This window comes from Ricinus communis, chromosome 5, assembly GCF_019578655.1.
Source record: "Ricinus communis isolate WT05 ecotype wild-type chromosome 5, ASM1957865v1, whole genome shotgun sequence".
NCBI classification, from domain to species: domain Eukaryota; kingdom Viridiplantae; phylum Streptophyta; class Magnoliopsida; order Malpighiales; family Euphorbiaceae; genus Ricinus; species Ricinus communis.
In genome coordinates, this window is record NC_063260.1 from 1,120,460 (window position 1) to 1,138,893 (window position 18,434).

The window sequence follows — 18,434 nt, forward strand, 5'->3', positions numbered from 1 at the left end:
AGTTCAAATCTCCACTTTTGCACTAGATGAGACTTCGCCGATAAAAGAAAATAGATACTAAAATAGATACTATTTAAGATACTAAAATAGATACTATTTATTGTGCAACCCATCGCCCGGTAGATTTTCTATGGATAAAAATAAGTGTAGGAATGTTAGTCCTGCTTATTCATTGCACATTTTATTTTTAAGGAGAAAGAATTAATTATTAAAAAAAGACCAAACCTTCCAATTCCACTAATCAAATAAACTGAAAGAAAATAAAAAAAGAATGAAAATAAAATAGAAAAAAAAACTTTTTATATTTAAAAAAGAGAAAAAAAAAAAGAAAAAAATTATTGTTTTCAACCCTAAATTTCCTTTCCACTTTGAAATAAAAATAAAAGAAAGAAAAAAATAATGTTCTTATTTTCTTTCAGCTTTAAAGAAAAATCTGAGAGAGAGAACTTTTTTATAATCGATCCAGTGTGCCTTGACAGGTGATCAAATCCATGATAAACTATTTTCCTTTTCCAAGCACACATCATTAAAAACTTACATATAATATAATCTCTGCAAAATTTACAACCAACATTTGTAATCTAGTCCTTCATGATCAAGGTTATCAATACCATTCCGATAGGTGCTACGAATGTTCTATTGAAATCATATTATTTCCGGTCCACTTTAGTATGAAGAATTTATCATTACAGATTTGAATGCATAGTAAGTTTAGTAATTTGATTTTAAAGTTTATATATAAAACATGTTAATATTACCATATTACTAATTTACATATCAATTTTTATATTTCATTCAACCATCCAAAAGCTTATTCTATCCATGATGTGAATAAGCTTAACATCATTTTTCTTTACTGCCATGTTAGTGCCTCTCCCTAATCCTCTGCTGCAATTCCATGCAACTCAATCAGAATAGTATAAGATCCTGCTAATATACAACACATAAGATTAAATATCAAAAACCCTTATTATAGTCAGTCGAATTATCCCAAAACCAAAACCAAAACCACAACGACAAACAGAAAATGTAATCCCAAGAACACTACGTTGGACCAGTATTGGGGAACAATTGCATCAATGTGTCAAAAGGACTTTCAAACAATAAAAGACCTGAAGAAGGGAGCATCATAATGTTATGATATTACACTGACTGGAGGCGAATGCAATTTTTCCATATCCTGAATCTTTTGTGACAAGTCTACTGAAAAAATCGGTTGGAATTACCCAAAGGCTTCTTGATTAACTTGTTCTCATGATAATGTGCACTCCACTATCAGTATCCACGATCTCACTTATCTCACCAACCTTAAGAGCATATGTTGCATCTTCAAAAGGTTTCTGCATCTGGCCCCGGCTGAATGGACCTGTTGAAATATTTGCGTAAAGCTTTGTTTAGATTGAAGCATGATATACATCACAGTTAAATATACATGAAGTTACATTTGATTCAGCTAAAAAACTCGGAAGAGAGAAAAAAAGACTTTCCGTTCATAAGTACACACATAGACAGACAGGCATGGTCATGCAACTGGGATGGAGCAATGTGTTACTGTTATCTAACCTTTAGATTCAAAAGTTAAAATAAGCAAAGAGGAATCCTCTCAGTAAAGATGCAGTCCCAGAAAAAGAAATTTCTCCAAAGAAATTCTGTATAAAGATCCATGGAGTTAGTTATTCCAGTAAGGATTTTGCCTTTCCATGCATCTGATAATGTGGATTTGAGTATTTTGATTAAATTCAAAGGAATCTGTGCCTAACAATTCGTCCTCTCTATTTTCTTTCTTTTGTTTCGCCCTCGTCTTATCTTTCCTTAACAATTCTGCTATTACAGTATAAGGTTCAAAAACAGTCACCGCATCTTCCTTTTCTTGCATCAATTCAACTTCCTAATCTCTATCACCTATATAACTCATCAATTAATTGATACTTGCGAAACATAAAAGAACTAGCAACAGTCACTAAATCTCTCATACATCAGAAAGGCAAATGGAATTTTTTGCTGCAACCAAAAAAGTTACAAGTGTTCAGCTAAACTTAGTGTTACCTTAAAAGTTCTTCATTTTCTTACTTCCCTTCTATGATTTAATAGAAGAAAGTAGCCCCCATTTTGAAGGTTCAAAGGGGGAAGGGTTGTCAAATATTATCAATTTCTAGATCTCACTTCATACAGATACAAATCTATGTCTTTTCCTCTTCAAACTTCAATTAATAATGCAAATATACTATATCCATCTTTATATTAATAAGTAATAAAACAATATGAAAACGACTAACCTCTTTTGGCTTTTGACTTGAACTGAGTTTGATTTTCAGCCTAAAATTTACTTCTATTAAACTTTCATCTTTGCAAAATTATAAATTGTTCATATAATTTTAAAACAATAATTGCTTGGGTAAGATTACAAATAAAATTAATGAGTTAGTTATTATTATTTGCCTGTTTGAATTCTTGTAATTACGTATCAGTTCATAACATGTTAATCAAAACCATACACTCCCAAGATGCTATGAAATCTAATCTGAAGTCAGAAGTTAAAAATTCATCCATTTCAGAAGAAAGGATTTCAAATGACAAATCCCAAATTGACCCACCCAAACGCACCCTAAGTTCATTTCAATTCCAAATAATGCATTGCCATTCTTTTAACAGTAACTCAAGAGCAGAGACTAATTACCAATACAAAATCCTAAAAATAACTGTAAAATAACACCAGGCACGAAAAACTGAAGCTACACGTTAACCAAATCTTTTATTACCATATTACAAGTAAACAATTTACGCAAAACCCTAATCGGTGCTACAAAACCCTAAAAATTAAAGCTAAATTTAGAGATCTCCAAACTCTATAACAAACAAACAAACAAACAGATAAGGAAAAGAAACTAACCGAGGTCGCCGCCGCGCTTAGCGGAGCTACAATCAGAGAAGCGAGAGGCAATATCCTCAAACTTAGCTTTGCCAGAAACGATGTCCTCACGGAAAGCTTTGAGTTGAGAAACAGCGGACTCTCTTGTCGTATTCTGAATGACGCGACCTTCTGGATCTTTCCAAGAGGCCTTTCTTCGAGAGCCTTGATGCTTTATAAGTATATGTGATGCCCTGACTTGATTGGTTGACGCCATTTTAGACCTTTTCTTGTTCTTTTCTCTTTCTCTTTGTTTGTCTTTGCTGTTAATTAAAGCTGTTCGATCTTCTGATGAGACCGATTCCTTCTTCCTCTTACGATCCGACTCTATTTTTACTATTCAGATATAAGTCCAAGTGGGTGTCTCTCTGTGTGAGTGCGCGCTTAGCAGAATATAAAAGAAGAAGAAGGAGGTGCCGGTGACTGTGAGATAAAAATAAATGCTCGGCTGTAAGCTTATCAAAATCCTTTAGTACCATTCAGAAGAAAACGCGTCAAATAAAATATTAGCTTTATCTTTTCCAAATCTCTTAAGAAAAAACTTGAATATTTTGAATTTGTAAAAGGGACGAGAAAAACATTAGTAATTTTATTTTAATTGTTTTAATGGGAAAAATATACAAAATTCATCCTGTAATTATATAGAAAAAAGGTTTGTGATAGGATTAACTATTTAGTCGGTTTAGTTTTGTTTTATGGAATAAATTCAACCAGCTTTAAAAATGAATTAAAATGAATTAATAAATATAGACCGAATTGAATTATATAAGAAGGTAAATTATAGTAATTAAATTAAATAAATTCAATTAAATCTAAAATCACTCTTAAAATAAAATTTTATTATAAATATAAGAATCTATTTTACTAAATTATTAAAATTAATTATTTTTATTTATTCGATTAAATTAAATTTATTAATATTAAAAGAAACATTACCGATGTAATTACAATTCTTAAACAACTTAACCCGAGTCTACAAAACATTTAAAAACCAATCAAACTAAATCAAATCAAATCAGTTCGATTCATTTTAAAATTTTCTTTTAGACTTTTGCTAGTCTACAAAACATGCGATTTTCTTTAGTTAATTTTCTATTTTTTATTTTTTAATATTTAGCGTCGAGTTAATGATATAATTAATGTTTCACAATGTTCTTATTTTCTTGAAGTAAAATTCACTTTGGTATTTTTTTGAAGTAATTCTTTCAAAACAAAAAGTATTATAAATAAGTTACAAGAACATATTATCCAAGTAATGGTCGTCCAGATCCAGAGAACATGTTTTGCCCACGTCAAAGACTTTTGCCAAGGAGATCACATTTTCCCACCACCATACATTCCTACGTTCTTGTTTCTAAAATATATACAAACGGTTCCTTGACTTTGATTAGGACAACATTAAGACACAAGGGAATGTACAGCACATTCATAACTTGAACGTGACAATTGGAAGTAAATTAGCAAAAACAAAACAATAATAATTATTGAAAACGATTACTAATTATCTAAAGTATCAAATTGATTGTTTAGAAGATTAGTTCCAACCAAGAACTAACTGGTGTTGGAATGGATGAGTAAATTGATTATACATTAATTGTGTCAACCTTCCTAGGAGGGAATACCAAGTTTTTGTTTCCAGGATTGGTATTTCGAGATATGTCTACCAGGGCCTTGAAACTATAGGGTTCATGCATGGATAGCTCTGACAAAACTTTCCTGTTCAGCTGAATGTTCTCCTTCATCAACCCATGCATGAAATTACCATAGTTAACCTGATAAAAAAGCAAGTAAAAATTAACCATGGGAAAACAGACGTCAGTAGCCCATCATAAATCTGTTCACAATAGCGAAAAAGATTGCATTCTCAATCTGCATCAGAGTGTAAAGAAATAAATCATCCCCAAGGTTGTATTTCTACATACATGTTCCCTATATAAGATAATACACTAGCACAGCAAAAGTTATAATATTGGACTGACAAATTTGAAAATCCTTGCGTTCGGCACACCTCAATAACCTAGTTACACCTTCTCTTGATTAACCGAAATTAACCAACAGAGCCGCAACACAATGTAACATTATAAATCTAGTAAATGCTGATGCAAAAGAACATAGAGTAATAAATCATAACAATGACTTACGCCATGTTGACGGGTGCCAGCATTGATGCGTTGGATCCAAAGGGAGCGCATGTCCCGCTTCTTATTGCGACGGTCTCTGTAGGAATATTGCAAGGCCTTCTCTACTCTCTCCCTTGCGATCCGAATGCAGTTCTTTGCTCTTCCCCTAAACCCTTTTGCAAGTTTAAATATCTCCTTCTTGTTCATCTTTCTCCCTTCCCTCTCTCTTTACTGCCTAATCAAAGTCAATATCCAAATCATTTTTCTTGCACTTAAAATTAAATTAGAATTAGAACCACATAGAAAACATGATTTCTTTATGCCATTACAGATTGGTTAAGTATAAAGCAAGCCAGATACTACCCTAAAATTAGGGTAGTTTAAGGTATGACAATTTCAATTCATTCATAAGGTATTAATATTATCAACAACAATTAAAAGAACACAAGAAAGGGGCATGCTTTAACATTATGATTACAAAATTGACCTTTAATTACATTACTATCTACTTAAATGCGATCTAAATAAACAAATCTGAAGGTACAGAGATTTGGGTCTAACAGGATGTTTTGGCACAGTATGGGAGGAGTGGAGACAGTTCTGTTTTATTCAGTAAATAGAAAACATAACAACTGTATCTGAAACTTCTAAAGATATAATTATCTTCTTCTAGAGCAATTTCACTTGTAACCAGTTAGTTTTCCCTTCTGTAACGACATTTCCAGAAGAAGAGAGGACAGCATTTCAGATTATTCATTAAGAAAATAAATAGTAGGAATTAGAAAGCATGTGATCTGTGCTAGTCCAAATGAGCCTGCCATTCTCAAAAGTGCAGTTACAAGCCTTGGCTTGTCTCCACGTATGCATAATTTTTGTTAGTGCTAAACTTGGACGTTATGCTTTCAGGGCTACTCTCTCTTGCACAAAACTAAACTACAGGGAAAGAAAAAGCAGTGACAAAATAATGTTTAAGTTGCTCATTTTCATCATATTGCCGCATATCCCATATGATTATATAATGCCACATATGTAGTAAACAGCAGAAATATGGATAAATCTTTCTGGGCAGAATATAGCTTGTGGACCATCCCAAGTTCTCCAAAACATGCCAGGGAGCAGGAAATATCAGCAAACCTTGAAATGTTTTTTTGTTAAAGAAAAGGTAACTGATACTTAGTGGCGTATCAAGTTTGACAAAAGACTAATCTGATCACTAAAACCCACTTTTCAAGCTTGGCTTCCACGATCTCTAGCATCGAAAGTAACAATTTAAATTAGATTAAAGAAAAAAGTCCATATATAAAGAAAATGTCAAGAAAAATGAATCACAGCATAACGTATTTTGTACAGTACGAATCATTTGAATGCAATATGAGAAAAAGACAAAGGGCAAATCTTGTATTCGGAATGCTATAACTATATACATTTTCATCTATTTATATCAGTCCAGTTACAAGCTTCCTTATAGTAAAGTTAATGAGCTCTGCCTTAATAAAAGCCTACTTGCATCACATAAGGGATCAAAGAACCAAACGAGCAATTTACATATACGAACTAACAAGATGACTCAATATATAGCTGACCAAGCATTACAACTGAAAACCAAACGCTGGGACAGCTTAGAGAAATAAAGGAGAAAAACTGATGAAAGCTCAAATCTTTACGATCAAAGAATAATGTTTTTGTCCGGGGCTAAGTACATCAACAGGAACAATTGAACCAGGTATTAGCAAATCAAAGTTTTCTTGAGTTTCATATTAAAGAAGTAATACATATATCTAACCAATGTAAACAAATCAAAATAGCAAAAATGAAAGAGAAAATGAAGTTAGAAACTCAACCAGATATTAATCGGACAAAGATCATGTCAATAAATTAAAAACAACCCCGATCAGAAATACAAAAGGAAACAGCCCTAACACAGCACAAATCAACTGTGCATCCAGAAACAGAGCAACTGAATAAAAAAAAGTAGCATAACTTTATATAAAGAGGCTTACAAGGAATGTAAAGCTTGTTAGGAAGATCAAGCCTGAGTCTTCTAGTAATAGGCAATAATTAAAGACTTGACAACAAAAGTTCTTTAGATTTCAACCTCGAAGGATGGCGAGGCAGCCGGGACCAATAGCGAACGATGGCGGAGCAGGCGTCCAGTAGCAAAGAGTAATTCTTTCGTTAAGAGAAGACGGTGCGCGGCTGCATTTTTTTAGAGTATATGTATACTGTTGACTGTAAACCTAAGCTTTATTGGACAAAGGGTCTATTTGCACCCTTTAAGTTCTGTCAAGGGATCAAATAGTCCGCCTTTCAACTTTTTCAACAAATAAGACTAAAATTTCTATTTAAAAGCCAAACTAATCCATTTACGGACTAGAAAGAGAGCATGACTGAATTTTAGCATTAGAAACACCATAATTTCCTTCTCAAATTATGTATTCTCAATTTCTCTCTAAATTCCATTTCTCACAAAATTCTTTAAGTTTTTAATTTAATTTTTCATAACATCAATTTCTAACTCTTTTATAACATTTCTCAAATACACATATCATAGATAATGGAAATGAATCAAATGGCAATGAAAAATTTAAAACATGCCATCTCTCGAATCACATTCTCCCGAGTTTTATAAAAAATATTTGAATTTATCCAAAAATTCACAAATTACTCCAATAACAAATTCATGTCACTAAAGCCATCATTAGATTACTTTTAATTAAATTAACTTGCCGCATTATTATCTGTTAAGTTACACTTTAATCTTGAAATAGACCGATATCGAATGAGTTTAATAGTTTGAGATTGAATGATATAACTTAACTTAATCATTAGTATCATTCTTAGGGTTTCTTATTGCGATTATTCATGAAATCAGTAAAATGGTAAAATGGCATTGGTCTGATAACAAAATGATTTAACGTTATAAAGTATATTTACTTTTATCTATTGGATGTTTATAATAATTCTTTTAATGAATGATTTATCTAGTTATTTTTTATTTTTTTACTTTTCTAAGTGATTAGCGAATGATTTGTTTTACTATTTGATGTTTGATATAAATTTTAAGATGAATTAGGCTAATTATATTAGAAGAGTAAGAAAAATAGTAAATAAAATTTGCATTCTCTCCCTTATGAAAAAGTAAAATGCATTTCAACAACTAAGCTCATAAACCCCTAGTAATTGGTCTCCCCAAGAGTAATGAAGCTTGATTCAAATACCTCTATTAGAGGAAATGACAAGGCTAAAGTCCAGAGCCCTCATAATGGTGATCTGGCAGTGGTCTCTTGTATCTCCCTCCTACGAGAAGAACCACTTGCCTTACTATTTGTATCTCCCTCCTAATTGGTTTATAGTACGAGGTTCCCTGCAACCATTTTTGGAACCAGAATGCATTGTGCTCAATGCCTTATGGAACCTCAATTTAACTAAAAGATTAGCAAAACTAATTATTGATTGGATAGTTATACGAAGTAATTCATTATATAAAAACATCATTTTAGAAATACAAACCAGCCAATCGAATCGAGTTTTTCATTTAAAATACTAAAATATTTATACTCATTACTGAATTACTAGCCTAATGCAGTGAAAGGAGACCTTTTATTAAATAAATAATATATACTAACAAATTAAACTTCTTAAACTCTCTAATTAAAGATTAGTGTCACTCATTAAGTGCTAATACATATATATAGAAACTTTACTATAAGTATGGAGTATTTTAATTTTAATTTTATCTTATTTTGTTTTAAATATTAAAATGGACAATCATTAGTTTTATCTTTTGGTGTTTCGTCTTGTCCATTTTTACGCGCCACATGCAGTTAAAAGAAAAACCGGGAAAAGGTAAGATTGTAATTTCAATATAATCTGAGGGGGTAAATAGTAATTATGCTTTATAATCCATATCCTCTCACCATGTCTCACGTCGAGAAGACAAAAAAAGCAAAAAAGAAAAGGAAAAGAAAGAAACCAGATGGCTTTCCCAGAAACGGAAGCCATTCTTCCTAAATTCTTAACGCTGGCGCTACTCACACTTTCACTAACCAATCAAACAGCCTTTTCCATTCGGATCCCGAATCGGAGCTCTATTCCATCATCAGGAGACCCATCGGATCATCAGCCTCTTAAAACGGCCGTCTTCGCTCTCGGTAGCTTCTGGAGATCCGAAGCAGTATTTGGATGCTTAAATGGCGTCGTTCGGACAACCGCCGGCTATTCCGGTGGATCGAAACCCAACCCCGAGTACAGAAGCTTAGGTTATCATGCCGAGTCCGTACAGGTGGAATATGATCCACGGGTAATTAGTTATAGGCAACTTTTGGAGGTGTTCTGGTCAAGTCATGATTCAAGGCAAGTTTTTGGTCAAGGTCCTGATGTTGGGAATCAATACAGGTAAGTTAAAAATGATCACAAACCCAGTGGTCTGTTTGGCTTGTTTCAATTAAGTATGAAAATGTAATACGTGCTTTATAATTATAATGCAGGTCTATTATTTTTACTAATGGAACTGAAGAATCTAGATTAGCTGGTGTTAGTAAAGAAAAAGAGCAATTAAAGTCCAGGAGTAGTGTTGTCACTACTCAAATTCAGCAGCTTGTGGCATTTTATCCTGCAGAACCTGAACATCAGGTTCTTAGCTTTCTTTTATTATTATTATTATCTATTATTATGATTACTATTCTCTCTGTAGAATTTAATACTTGCTTAGTATTATGCATGGTGCAAAATTCTTTTGATTGGGTATGTGAATCTTTTAGATTTTAGTACGATGGTTTTGGAGTTTGATAGAATTTGTATTATTGAGTAGGATCTGATCTTAAGTGTGTGCTCCGCTGGATTTGTAAAAATAAAGTTGTGAATTCTGTCCACTTTTTCATTTTTAACTATTAAGCTACGAGGCTAATGATTTGAAATAGTAATGTATGACCAAAGTTGGGTCTACATTTAGGAAATTTGTTAAGTTCTGGGAATGTTACTTGTTTGAGGGTGAGACTTAGATGAGCTGAGTTATTAACATGGACTCAGTGGCACTACACAGACAGAACGACCAAGATTTAAAATTTCTACAACTTTTTAATGTCTTTTAATCTTCTATTAAAGTTGATATGTATATTTCCTACCAGAAAATTCTCATTTGAAGCAAACAAATCTGGTGGCCAATCGATTTTCATTCCTGAAAAGTTTTTTTTCCTTCTTAAAGAGAAAACTTAAAATAGATAATTCCCATCCTAAGGAATAGAAGCATGCAAAATTTCAAAAAGAGATCTAAGGGCCAATCCAACTAACAACCCTATCTGTTTATGGAGAGGGCGAGAGAAAGTTTTTACTTGTTGATCTCAGTCATTGCTACATTGAAGAAGATGGTAGCCATCTCATAGAGGCCTCCATGAGCATGCTTTCTAGTCAAGTTCAGCTGGTCTTCTAATCACATAGTGAGCCACCCCCTTTTAATTCTTTTACGCCAATCACAATTTGCAAATCCTGAATCTATGGTGTCATTTCCTTTATCTGCTGAGAATTTTTCTCTCTCGAAAAGATTGGCTTTGCCTGCAGCTTCCATATCTATCTAGCATGTCTTGGCTTGGCTTGCAATGAAATTTGATAGTGAGACTTGCATAATTAGAAAAGCAAGAGAAAGTTGGGAAACGGCTGGGTTAGTATTGGTATTTAGCCTTGGAGCTTGGAGCCCTGAGTTACCAGGCCTGGTCTGGTGGATGGTTTATGATGAGCAGAGTAAGCTAAATGGCATTTAAATGCTGGAGATCAATAAAAGAGAGAGAATAGGGAAGAGTTCAAAATTTTGAAGAATTTGGCACGTAAAAGGAGTTCAAGTTGGACTAATTTTTTATCCTAAGATGCTAGATCATGTGGTGCTGCTGTTATGGCAGCATTATATTGGCAGTTTAATCAAGTTTCTACACAAAATGCTAGCTACAACCATGAGTATACTACTAATAACTGGTCATTGTTTGATCTGTTAAAATTATAAGGTTTGGTTGGTAGCAGTTGCAAAAGCTCAAACACGTGCATGTGTTTGTTTTGCTTTTTTCCTTTTAAACTTAACCTTAAATACATATTTTAAGAATTTTTATTCTTTTATTGGTTCTTAAATTTAAATCTATAGAAATTGGAATAATTCTGATGGAGTTAATCTGAATTATTTATCGATGAGCATGTATCCATTTTTAGTTAATTCTTATCATTGCCTAAAACAAATATTTTTCACTGTATATTTATTTATGCAAGGTGTAAATGATCATAATATGTTTGCTTGAGTAGATAATTGCTTTCTATTAATATCTTATCATCGCATGATTTGCATGTGGCAAATGAATAGTAATTTAATGGCCTAGAGAACATTTGAAAATGTTCAAGTAGAAAACCATTCTGTATAGAACTTAGGGAACATTTGCTATGCCTTGGGATAAGAAGTAGAAATTGATTTCTATATCTGAGAAAAGGATATTACGAAACGTAAAATTATCATAAAACTTGGATTTTTTGTCTACCAAAAGAATCAAATTGAATCCTATTCCAAGAGTTGTACGCATTCCAATTCCAAAAATTACTGAACTTTCCCTTAAATAGTGCTAATGGATTTCAAATGTTTGGTGACTGCAGAAATTTGAGCTTAAGCGAAGACCATTTCTTCTTCAGCTGATGGGTAACTTGCCTGAAGAGGAGCTTGAAAGGTCTAGTTTGGCAGCGAAACTAAATGGTTATGCTGTAGAGCTCTGTCCTCCAAAGGTACAAAGCCAGATTGAAGCGAAGATCAATGACATTGTTAGGAAAGGTTGGCCTGTTTTGAGAGACGTGTAACTGGCATTTGGGGTATATATGTGTAATTGGCTAAGCTTTTCTTCAAGAGCACAATCAATGCTGTTAGTAATGTCATGCTATTGAGGATCACAAGTAATGGATGACAGAAGCAGATAGATTTTGGGTACCCTTCTAGGACTCAATATTCTTTTGTTGGTCAAATAGTCTTCATCATATCCTGGTTGTTCAAAAAGGACTTTATTCTTAAAAACATTATAATTGAATTTATTTGTTTATACTAAACATTTATGTTGGCATATCAGGAACTTAAAGAATTAGCTCTTTCATGCTGTGCCTAGACGTCTCTCTTTTGCCTGCTTCTCATGAGCAGAATGAATTTTATAGATGGTCCTAGAATTGCACAATGACCATGACTCTGAAGATAAGCATGGAAACAAATTTTCCTGTTTCCAGGGGTTCAACTCCTCTCTGAGCCATTTATGAGGACCAGTAAAACAAGCTTACTACTGAAAAATACAGGGATCCAAATATGGGTTTTGCCCAAAGACTTGACAAGTCAAGAAAGTTATGTCAAGGCATTCTTTATTACTGATTACAGTGTCTGCATAGACTTGGGCACTTTGGCTTCCAATCGGTTACAGCAGAAGCCTACATACATTAGATCGCAAAGGATTCATATAAGCCTGGAGATCAGAGGTTATTCATGTACTCCTGTAGTTGGGGGGGCTCTAGCGCAGGCTCGTTTTTCTCGGTGATAATTTCTGAAATCTACAAAAATATATAAGTTTCTAGTTAGTATATACATGCAATGCACTACTAAACATAGATAATCTTCTAAAATCTGAAGAAACCATATAGGTTATTACTAGTACATCTGCGCAATAAGTTGCAAAATTGGACATTCCAGATGGATAGGAATTATGTGATTTTTGAAGGATGCAATCTGCAGCCTCATGATCTTGCACAATTTTGCTTTGTTGATGACTTGTTTTTGTTTCGCAAAGGTGACAAGGAGTCAGTTGGCATTCTTCAGAGTTTTTCATATCGTTTTTACACAGTTTCAAGTTCACAATCAAATATAGCAAAGAGTCAGATTTTTCCTCTGGAATGTCTCAACAAAAAGGATAAAATCTTCATAGAATGTGTGGGACTCAGAAAGGGTGTATTGCCTGTTTTTCCTCTAACTACTGATCATTGTAAAAGTCTCATTAAAGAATTACTGCTAGTTAGGATTAGCTCTTGGACAGTAAAGTTCTTATCATACTTTAGCAGACTACATTTTTAGTCAACTTTCTGCTGATAAGCCTGCAACCCTAAAATGTTGAGCTAATGAGGGTATAGTTAAGCCTCATAATAAATGGAAGCTCCAGTTAGCAGAGGCCTCCTTCAAATCAGGAAGATATAAAACAGACCACCTTGTATAAATTTGGTCATGGTAAATGTCTGTCTTCTTCTTCTTCTTTTGATCCATGGATGAAGGGTAAAAGTCTTACTGATATATTTTCTCGATATTGAAAATGAGGAAACTGATCTGAGAAGCAACTTCAAGGGTCCAAGAAACTGAACCTGACAGAATTTTCTGTAACAGTAAGGGGGGTAAAGAATGATGAGAGGTAGGAAAGAAGAAAGAGGGTCCATTATTTTTTTAATTTTATTTTTTAACAGCCATTAATTGGTTGTATATTTAGAAATTCTTAATAAGATATATAGAGCTCAATAAAACAGAACTGCAATATAATTTAATAAAATAAAATTAAAAATCAAAGGAGTTTAATAATAAAATACAGTTTGCTATGTTATATAATATTATATTTGATATTTATTTATCAGCACACTGCTTTAACATGTGAGCCTTGTCTCCAACTTCAATGAAAGCTTATTGTTGTGGTCAGCTCACATTTTTCTTCATCTTTATTGCCAAAGCATCACTGTAACCATTAATTTAAGATATAAAAGTTTGCCTTAATAAATAGTTTAGAAATTTATTTATATTAAAAAATTTAAAAGGTTTTTAATTTAAGTTTATATTTATTATTATAAAAATTAAAATTTAATTAGGCAACTGGATATTAAATAAATATAATAAAATTAGAATTTAGTATATGATTATTGCGAATATAAATGAATTAATTAGATTGTCACGCATGCATTGATGATTCCTTTGACTAAAAGGATAAAATAAAGCGTTAATAATGGATTTTAAAATGTCCGATAAATATTAAATTAAGGATTTTTTTTATAAATATATATGATACATGAAAAGTCAAAATTCAGATTAAAGAAATCAATCAGTGAACATTTTGTCAATATCTTTTTGGTAATAATATATCAACATTTTTGAAATATTAATATCTCATCTTAATAAGAGATGGACAATATATTCAATTAATATAAAATTATTTTTTTATGATAAAATAATAATTCAAAAAAATAGAATGAAATGGGAATTCATTGGTTCATGCTCATCCACTCATGGCTTTTTCTTTTTTCATTTTGGTTGCATATGAATAAATGGAGACAAATTAATACTATGTGTAGCAAGCATGACAAAGCCATCTTGCTGTACAACATTACCAATTATTATGTTTTCTTTCAATTATTCTTATTATTATTTATTTATTTTTAATCATAGAAATTCGGAAAAGAGATTTGAATTTAAAACCTTTGCTCGAATTTTATAGAACTTTTTTACCGAACTAAATATCTAATAATTAATGATGGTGATTTTCTTAAAAAAATTTAACCTGATTTATATATCAAACTTCATATCTTCTCTTACAATATCAATAAGTTGACATGTAAATTATGTAAAAATTGAAGGGTTTATGGTTTGGTTTGGTTTAAACGCTACATAATTAGTGTCTAGTGTATCAGACAAGTGAATTGTACTTAGGATGATATAGGAAGTACCCTGATATGCTTCCTGAACTAACCCTAGTTGTTGAGACTTCAATTTTTCCCCATATGTTGTATAACGTAGTCAATAATGGAATTATAGAACTCAAGCCTTTCCCCACTTGCAACCCTTATTCTCCCTCCAATACAGAAGTCAAATGCCACACCACTGCGAACTTTTCTTGGCTACGATCGCCATATATTATATTTTATTATTAAATAGATGACCGTTTTAAATATAAAACGTTAAATTATATATCACTGATTGCAATATAAGAAGGGTATATCTTCAAGCTGAAATTGGCAGCCCTACACTTGCACCATGCATGAATGAACTAGAAAAGTAAAATATATAACAGAAAAGAAGGTATAAGATTGATCATGAACAAGAAAACCCCACCAACTTTACATTATCAATCCTTTGAAAAGGATTAAATGATAGAGAAAAATCAAGAATTGATGGTACATACATCCACCTTACTAGGTTAAACAATGCTGAGTTCAGGTTAGGGTTACAAGAATTTCAAGTATATGTGTGTGTGTGTGTGTGTGTATAAATATATGTTCTCCATGCATCTTCAAAAGATATTGATGAATGCTCTCCAAGAGTCTACATCCTTTTTATCTGATCATTGCTGTTAGAGAGCGGAAAACAACTTCTTCACAGGGAATGGTAAGACCCATGTCGTGTTTAAACCCAAATTCTTCTTCAGCTCTTTGAAGCAAGTTCTGAAACTCAGGATGATCCAACCATGAAATCGGAACAATGTATCTACTTCTGTTTTGGCCAACATAGACAGCAAAATGACCCTTTGGCACATCATCAGGAAGGCCAGATTCTTGATCATATCCATGTTTCTTTCCAAAACTCGAGCATCTTCTGAGGATTTGCTTTAGAGCTGCTGTTTGAGGAAGCTTGTTTGATTTCCTCATAGCCATTGTAATTGGGTTATGGATGAGTTGTGCTTATGTGGAAAGTGCTTGAGAGTATAAGATTGATCGAAAGAAAAAAGAGGAAGAGACGTGTGGAATGATTGAAAGGGGTTAGAGAGGTACGTATTTATGGGGAGAAGGTCCGGTTTGGGTTTGGAACAAAGACATGTGATGTGTAGGAAGAAAGAAGAGACCAAGAGAGTTTTAAGAAGGTGGAAATGTAGGTAAGGGCAAGCAAGTTCCAACCCCATAGGGGCTTATCCTACCTTGTTGCCTCCTCCAAAGACATCAAGGGACACACTCTTTCCCACTTCAGAGTTTTTTCTAACTTTTGTTTCTAATACTATTGGAATTCTAAGGTTGCAAACATTTGTGTGCTTTTGTTTAAGTTTTTCATGTCCCAATTGTGTCTCTACTTAGGAGAAGTCATTTTATCCATTCCAGCCAGGTCTCCACGTGTCTTCATACCAATAATAATAATAATAATATGACAATTTATTCATTTAATTTCAGCATTGCTTATGCATGCTTCAATATGAACTCTTTTTTTCTTTTATTTTTATATTGTTTTTCATTCAATCCTTTCTATATTCTTTCACACTAGTCTCCTAAGACCAGTTGGTAAGATTCAAAACCCCAAAACAGCTCTTAACAAAATAGTAAGAGGTTCCATAAACACAGTTGCGATCCACCGCATTACCAAAAATGATATTGTTATATATCATTCCCGTTTTGGATATTAACCTTAATCTAAAAATTAATTAGGATTAATAAAATAGTTAAAATTAATAAAATAATTAATTTTTTGGTGTAAGTTTGATATAAAGATATAAAATATAAAATAAGATATTATAATTTTATTGAACGAGTTTTTTGATGATATGACAGATCGGATACGTATAACAATTTTAATATTAAGTGATAATTGTTTTAATAAAAGTGGTACAATAAAATTTGTTTTTAAATGAATAGGAATGATAACGAGTATGGTACAGGAAACTAGGATAGTATTATATCTTTGCCCATATCCAAAATGATGTATGTTTATCCATACCTATCTAGATAATAAGTATTAAATCCGTTTTGTAACTATAGAATTTTAGGTAACTCATAAGTAATTCACTGTCCAAATAATTATTGAAATATAATAAAAAATTTATAAAATAATATTATTGTGACTAAAAAATATTATTTTTTAGATAAATTATTTATTTATTTTAAAAATATTTATATTTTAATTATTTATTTATATATTTTTATCAAAATTTATTTATATGTGAAATTTAAATTTCAAAAATTATCATTTATATATAGAGATTAGATACGTATAGGCCAAAAATTTATTATATTATATATTGAGCGAGATTATTTATTTAATATATTAACTCGAGTCAAGATTTAAAAATTTTATTATTTAGTCGAGATTACTAATTTATTAATTATTTATTTGTCAAGATTTTAACGTATATATAAAAATCTAAGTAAACTAAAACATCAAATACATAAGCTTTTAATTAACTAAAATAATATATAATATATTCAAATATACTATATATTAAAATAATAAAAATAAAATATTGAATAATAAAATAGTTTGTCTAATTTTTATAAATACAATATTTTTAGATAATCAAAATTAATAAGTTTAATTATATATTTTCTAATATTTTTATCTAATTTAAAAAGAATTATTTGAAATAAAATATGAATACGAATACATAGTACTGGTCAGTTTTTAAATATGGGTCAGCCGTACCTATTAGTGAGTTTCGAGAGAACAAATTGGCACCGCTAAACGTAAACACGTCCTAAAAGAAAAATACTAATTTGAATAAAAGTCATATGATGATTTTGTCTAAAGTCTCACTTGGGATATGGCCGGCTAGACGTACAAATTCTGTTCCCAAAGAGAAAAGAAGTTGGACACACTAATGATTCATAGAATAGGACTTCAGAAATTAGGCTAATGACAAACCAGAAAAAGAAAAAAAGAAAAAGAAAAGAAGGGTACCAGCCAGATTCATTGGATTTTGGCAGAGCCAAAGTGGAACAGTGGGTTAAGGTTTAGTTCAAGCCACTGCACTGCACTGCACCACCGGTAAGAGCCCAGACATTATAGTCCTGCCTGCATGGTACTAAATGAGGTTGATTTAGACGTTTCAAAATTAAGGATTTATTATTATATCCAAAGTGTATGGCCCCCCTTTGCTGCTGCTGTTGATGTTGTTTTTGGTTCTGTCTAGCAGACACATTTCTGGTAACTTAAAAGAAAAAAACAATGGACCACTAAGTGACATCAACGGCAATGATAGCCTTTTGAGTCTGTTCAATTTTGGAATACTCATAACTGAGTTTCAAAACTTCAGCTTATCCATGTCAATCATGCTTCAATTCCAATTCATAAATGTAATGAAAAATAGATTTACAATTTTTTTTAATTTAATGTACTATTTTTTTAAACCTTTTTTATAAAATGAAATTACTTTAGAAATGGAGCACCCGTTGAGGTAACAAACCTCACTGATCTCAGAAAAAAAAAATGAAAAAAGAGGAACAAAAGCTTATTTTTTGTTAATATATGTTTATTTGATAGAAATCAAACTAAACCAGAATTAGATTTTGAGACACCAAGAACTATGAAGAGAGCAAGTTTCACACACCAAAGCTCAAATTTTTTATTGAATCTGAACCCAGCAAGTTGTCCCTACCCAAGTGGTCTACTCTTATGAAATTTTGTCTGTTCAAGCTACTCAACTTGGCTGGGCATGAACTTCCCTGACCGAGTGAAGAAGCTC

General features: G+C 32.0%; 4 protein-coding genes across 7 annotated transcripts; 1 reads left to right on the top strand and 3 right to left on the bottom strand.

The window, feature by feature from the left end:
- Positions 1-950: 950 nt before the first annotated feature.
- Positions 951-3,363, bottom strand: LOC107260748 (peptidyl-prolyl cis-trans isomerase Pin1). Its single transcript, XM_015726338.3, has 2 exons — positions 2,891-3,363; positions 951-1,366 (listed from the first exon to the last, which is right to left on the bottom strand). The coding sequence occupies exons 1-2, from the start codon at positions 3,123-3,125 to the stop codon at positions 1,242-1,244; spliced, it is 360 nt and encodes a 119-aa protein (XP_015581824.2). The 5' UTR covers positions 3,126-3,363; the 3' UTR covers positions 951-1,241.
- Positions 3,364-4,365: 1,002 nt separating this feature from the next.
- Positions 4,366-7,267, bottom strand: LOC8267110 (50S ribosomal protein L20). 4 transcript variants are annotated; one of them, XM_048375056.1, is made up of 4 exons: positions 7,029-7,245; positions 6,163-6,277; positions 5,050-5,263; positions 4,366-4,680 (listed from the first exon to the last, which is right to left on the bottom strand). In XM_048375056.1, the coding sequence occupies exons 3-4, from the start codon at positions 5,233-5,235 to the stop codon at positions 4,492-4,494; spliced, it is 375 nt and encodes a 124-aa protein (XP_048231013.1). In that variant the 5' UTR covers positions 5,236-5,263; positions 6,163-6,277; positions 7,029-7,245; the 3' UTR covers positions 4,366-4,491. The 4 variants fall into 4 exon arrangements, with proteins under 4 accessions (XP_048231013.1, XP_015581820.1, XP_015581819.1 ...); XM_015726334.3 differs by lacking the exon at positions 6,163-6,277 and having other exon boundaries at positions 7,124-7,267; XM_015726333.3 differs by lacking the exon at positions 6,163-6,277 and having other exon boundaries at positions 5,050-5,259.
- A 1,663-nt stretch (positions 7,268-8,930) lies between these two features.
- LOC8267109 (peptide methionine sulfoxide reductase A5) lies at positions 8,931-12,093 on the top strand. Its single transcript, XM_002530702.4, has 3 exons — positions 8,931-9,423; positions 9,516-9,660; positions 11,653-12,093. The coding sequence occupies exons 1-3, from the start codon at positions 9,005-9,007 to the stop codon at positions 11,848-11,850; spliced, it is 762 nt and encodes a 253-aa protein (XP_002530748.1). The 5' UTR covers positions 8,931-9,004; the 3' UTR covers positions 11,851-12,093.
- A 2,966-nt stretch (positions 12,094-15,059) lies between these two features.
- On the bottom strand, positions 15,060-16,328 carry LOC107262166 (auxin-responsive protein SAUR50). The gene has a single exon (XM_015726339.3). The coding sequence runs from the start codon at positions 15,643-15,645 to the stop codon at positions 15,328-15,330; it is 318 nt and encodes a 105-aa protein (XP_015581825.1). The 5' UTR covers positions 15,646-16,328; the 3' UTR covers positions 15,060-15,327.
- Between the last annotated feature and the right edge of the window lie 2,106 nt (positions 16,329-18,434).

Coding starts and splice junctions, on each gene's coding strand:
- LOC107260748 (XM_015726338.3), bottom strand. CDS start 3,125: ATGGCGTCAACCAATCAAGTCAGGGCATCACATATACTTATAAAGCAT. Junction 1,367..2,890: donor TAAGCGCGGCGGCGACCTCG/GTTAGTTTCTTT, acceptor ATATTTCAACAG/GTCCATTCAGCCGGGGCCAG.
- LOC107262166 (XM_015726339.3), bottom strand. CDS start 15,645: ATGGCTATGAGGAAATCAAACAAGCTTCCTCAAACAGCAGCTCTAAAG.
- LOC8267110 (XM_015726334.3), bottom strand. CDS start 5,235: ATGAACAAGAAGGAGATATTTAAACTTGCAAAAGGGTTTAGGGGAAGA. Junction 4,681..5,049: donor CTGGCACCCGTCAACATGGC/GTAAGTCATTGT, acceptor CTTTTTTATCAG/GTTAACTATGGTAATTTCAT.
- LOC8267109 (XM_002530702.4), top strand. CDS start 9,005: ATGGCTTTCCCAGAAACGGAAGCCATTCTTCCTAAATTCTTAACGCTG. Junction 9,424..9,515: donor GATGTTGGGAATCAATACAG/GTAAGTTAAAAA, acceptor ATTATAATGCAG/GTCTATTATTTTTACTAATG. Junction 9,661..11,652: donor CTGCAGAACCTGAACATCAG/GTTCTTAGCTTT, acceptor TGGTGACTGCAG/AAATTTGAGCTTAAGCGAAG.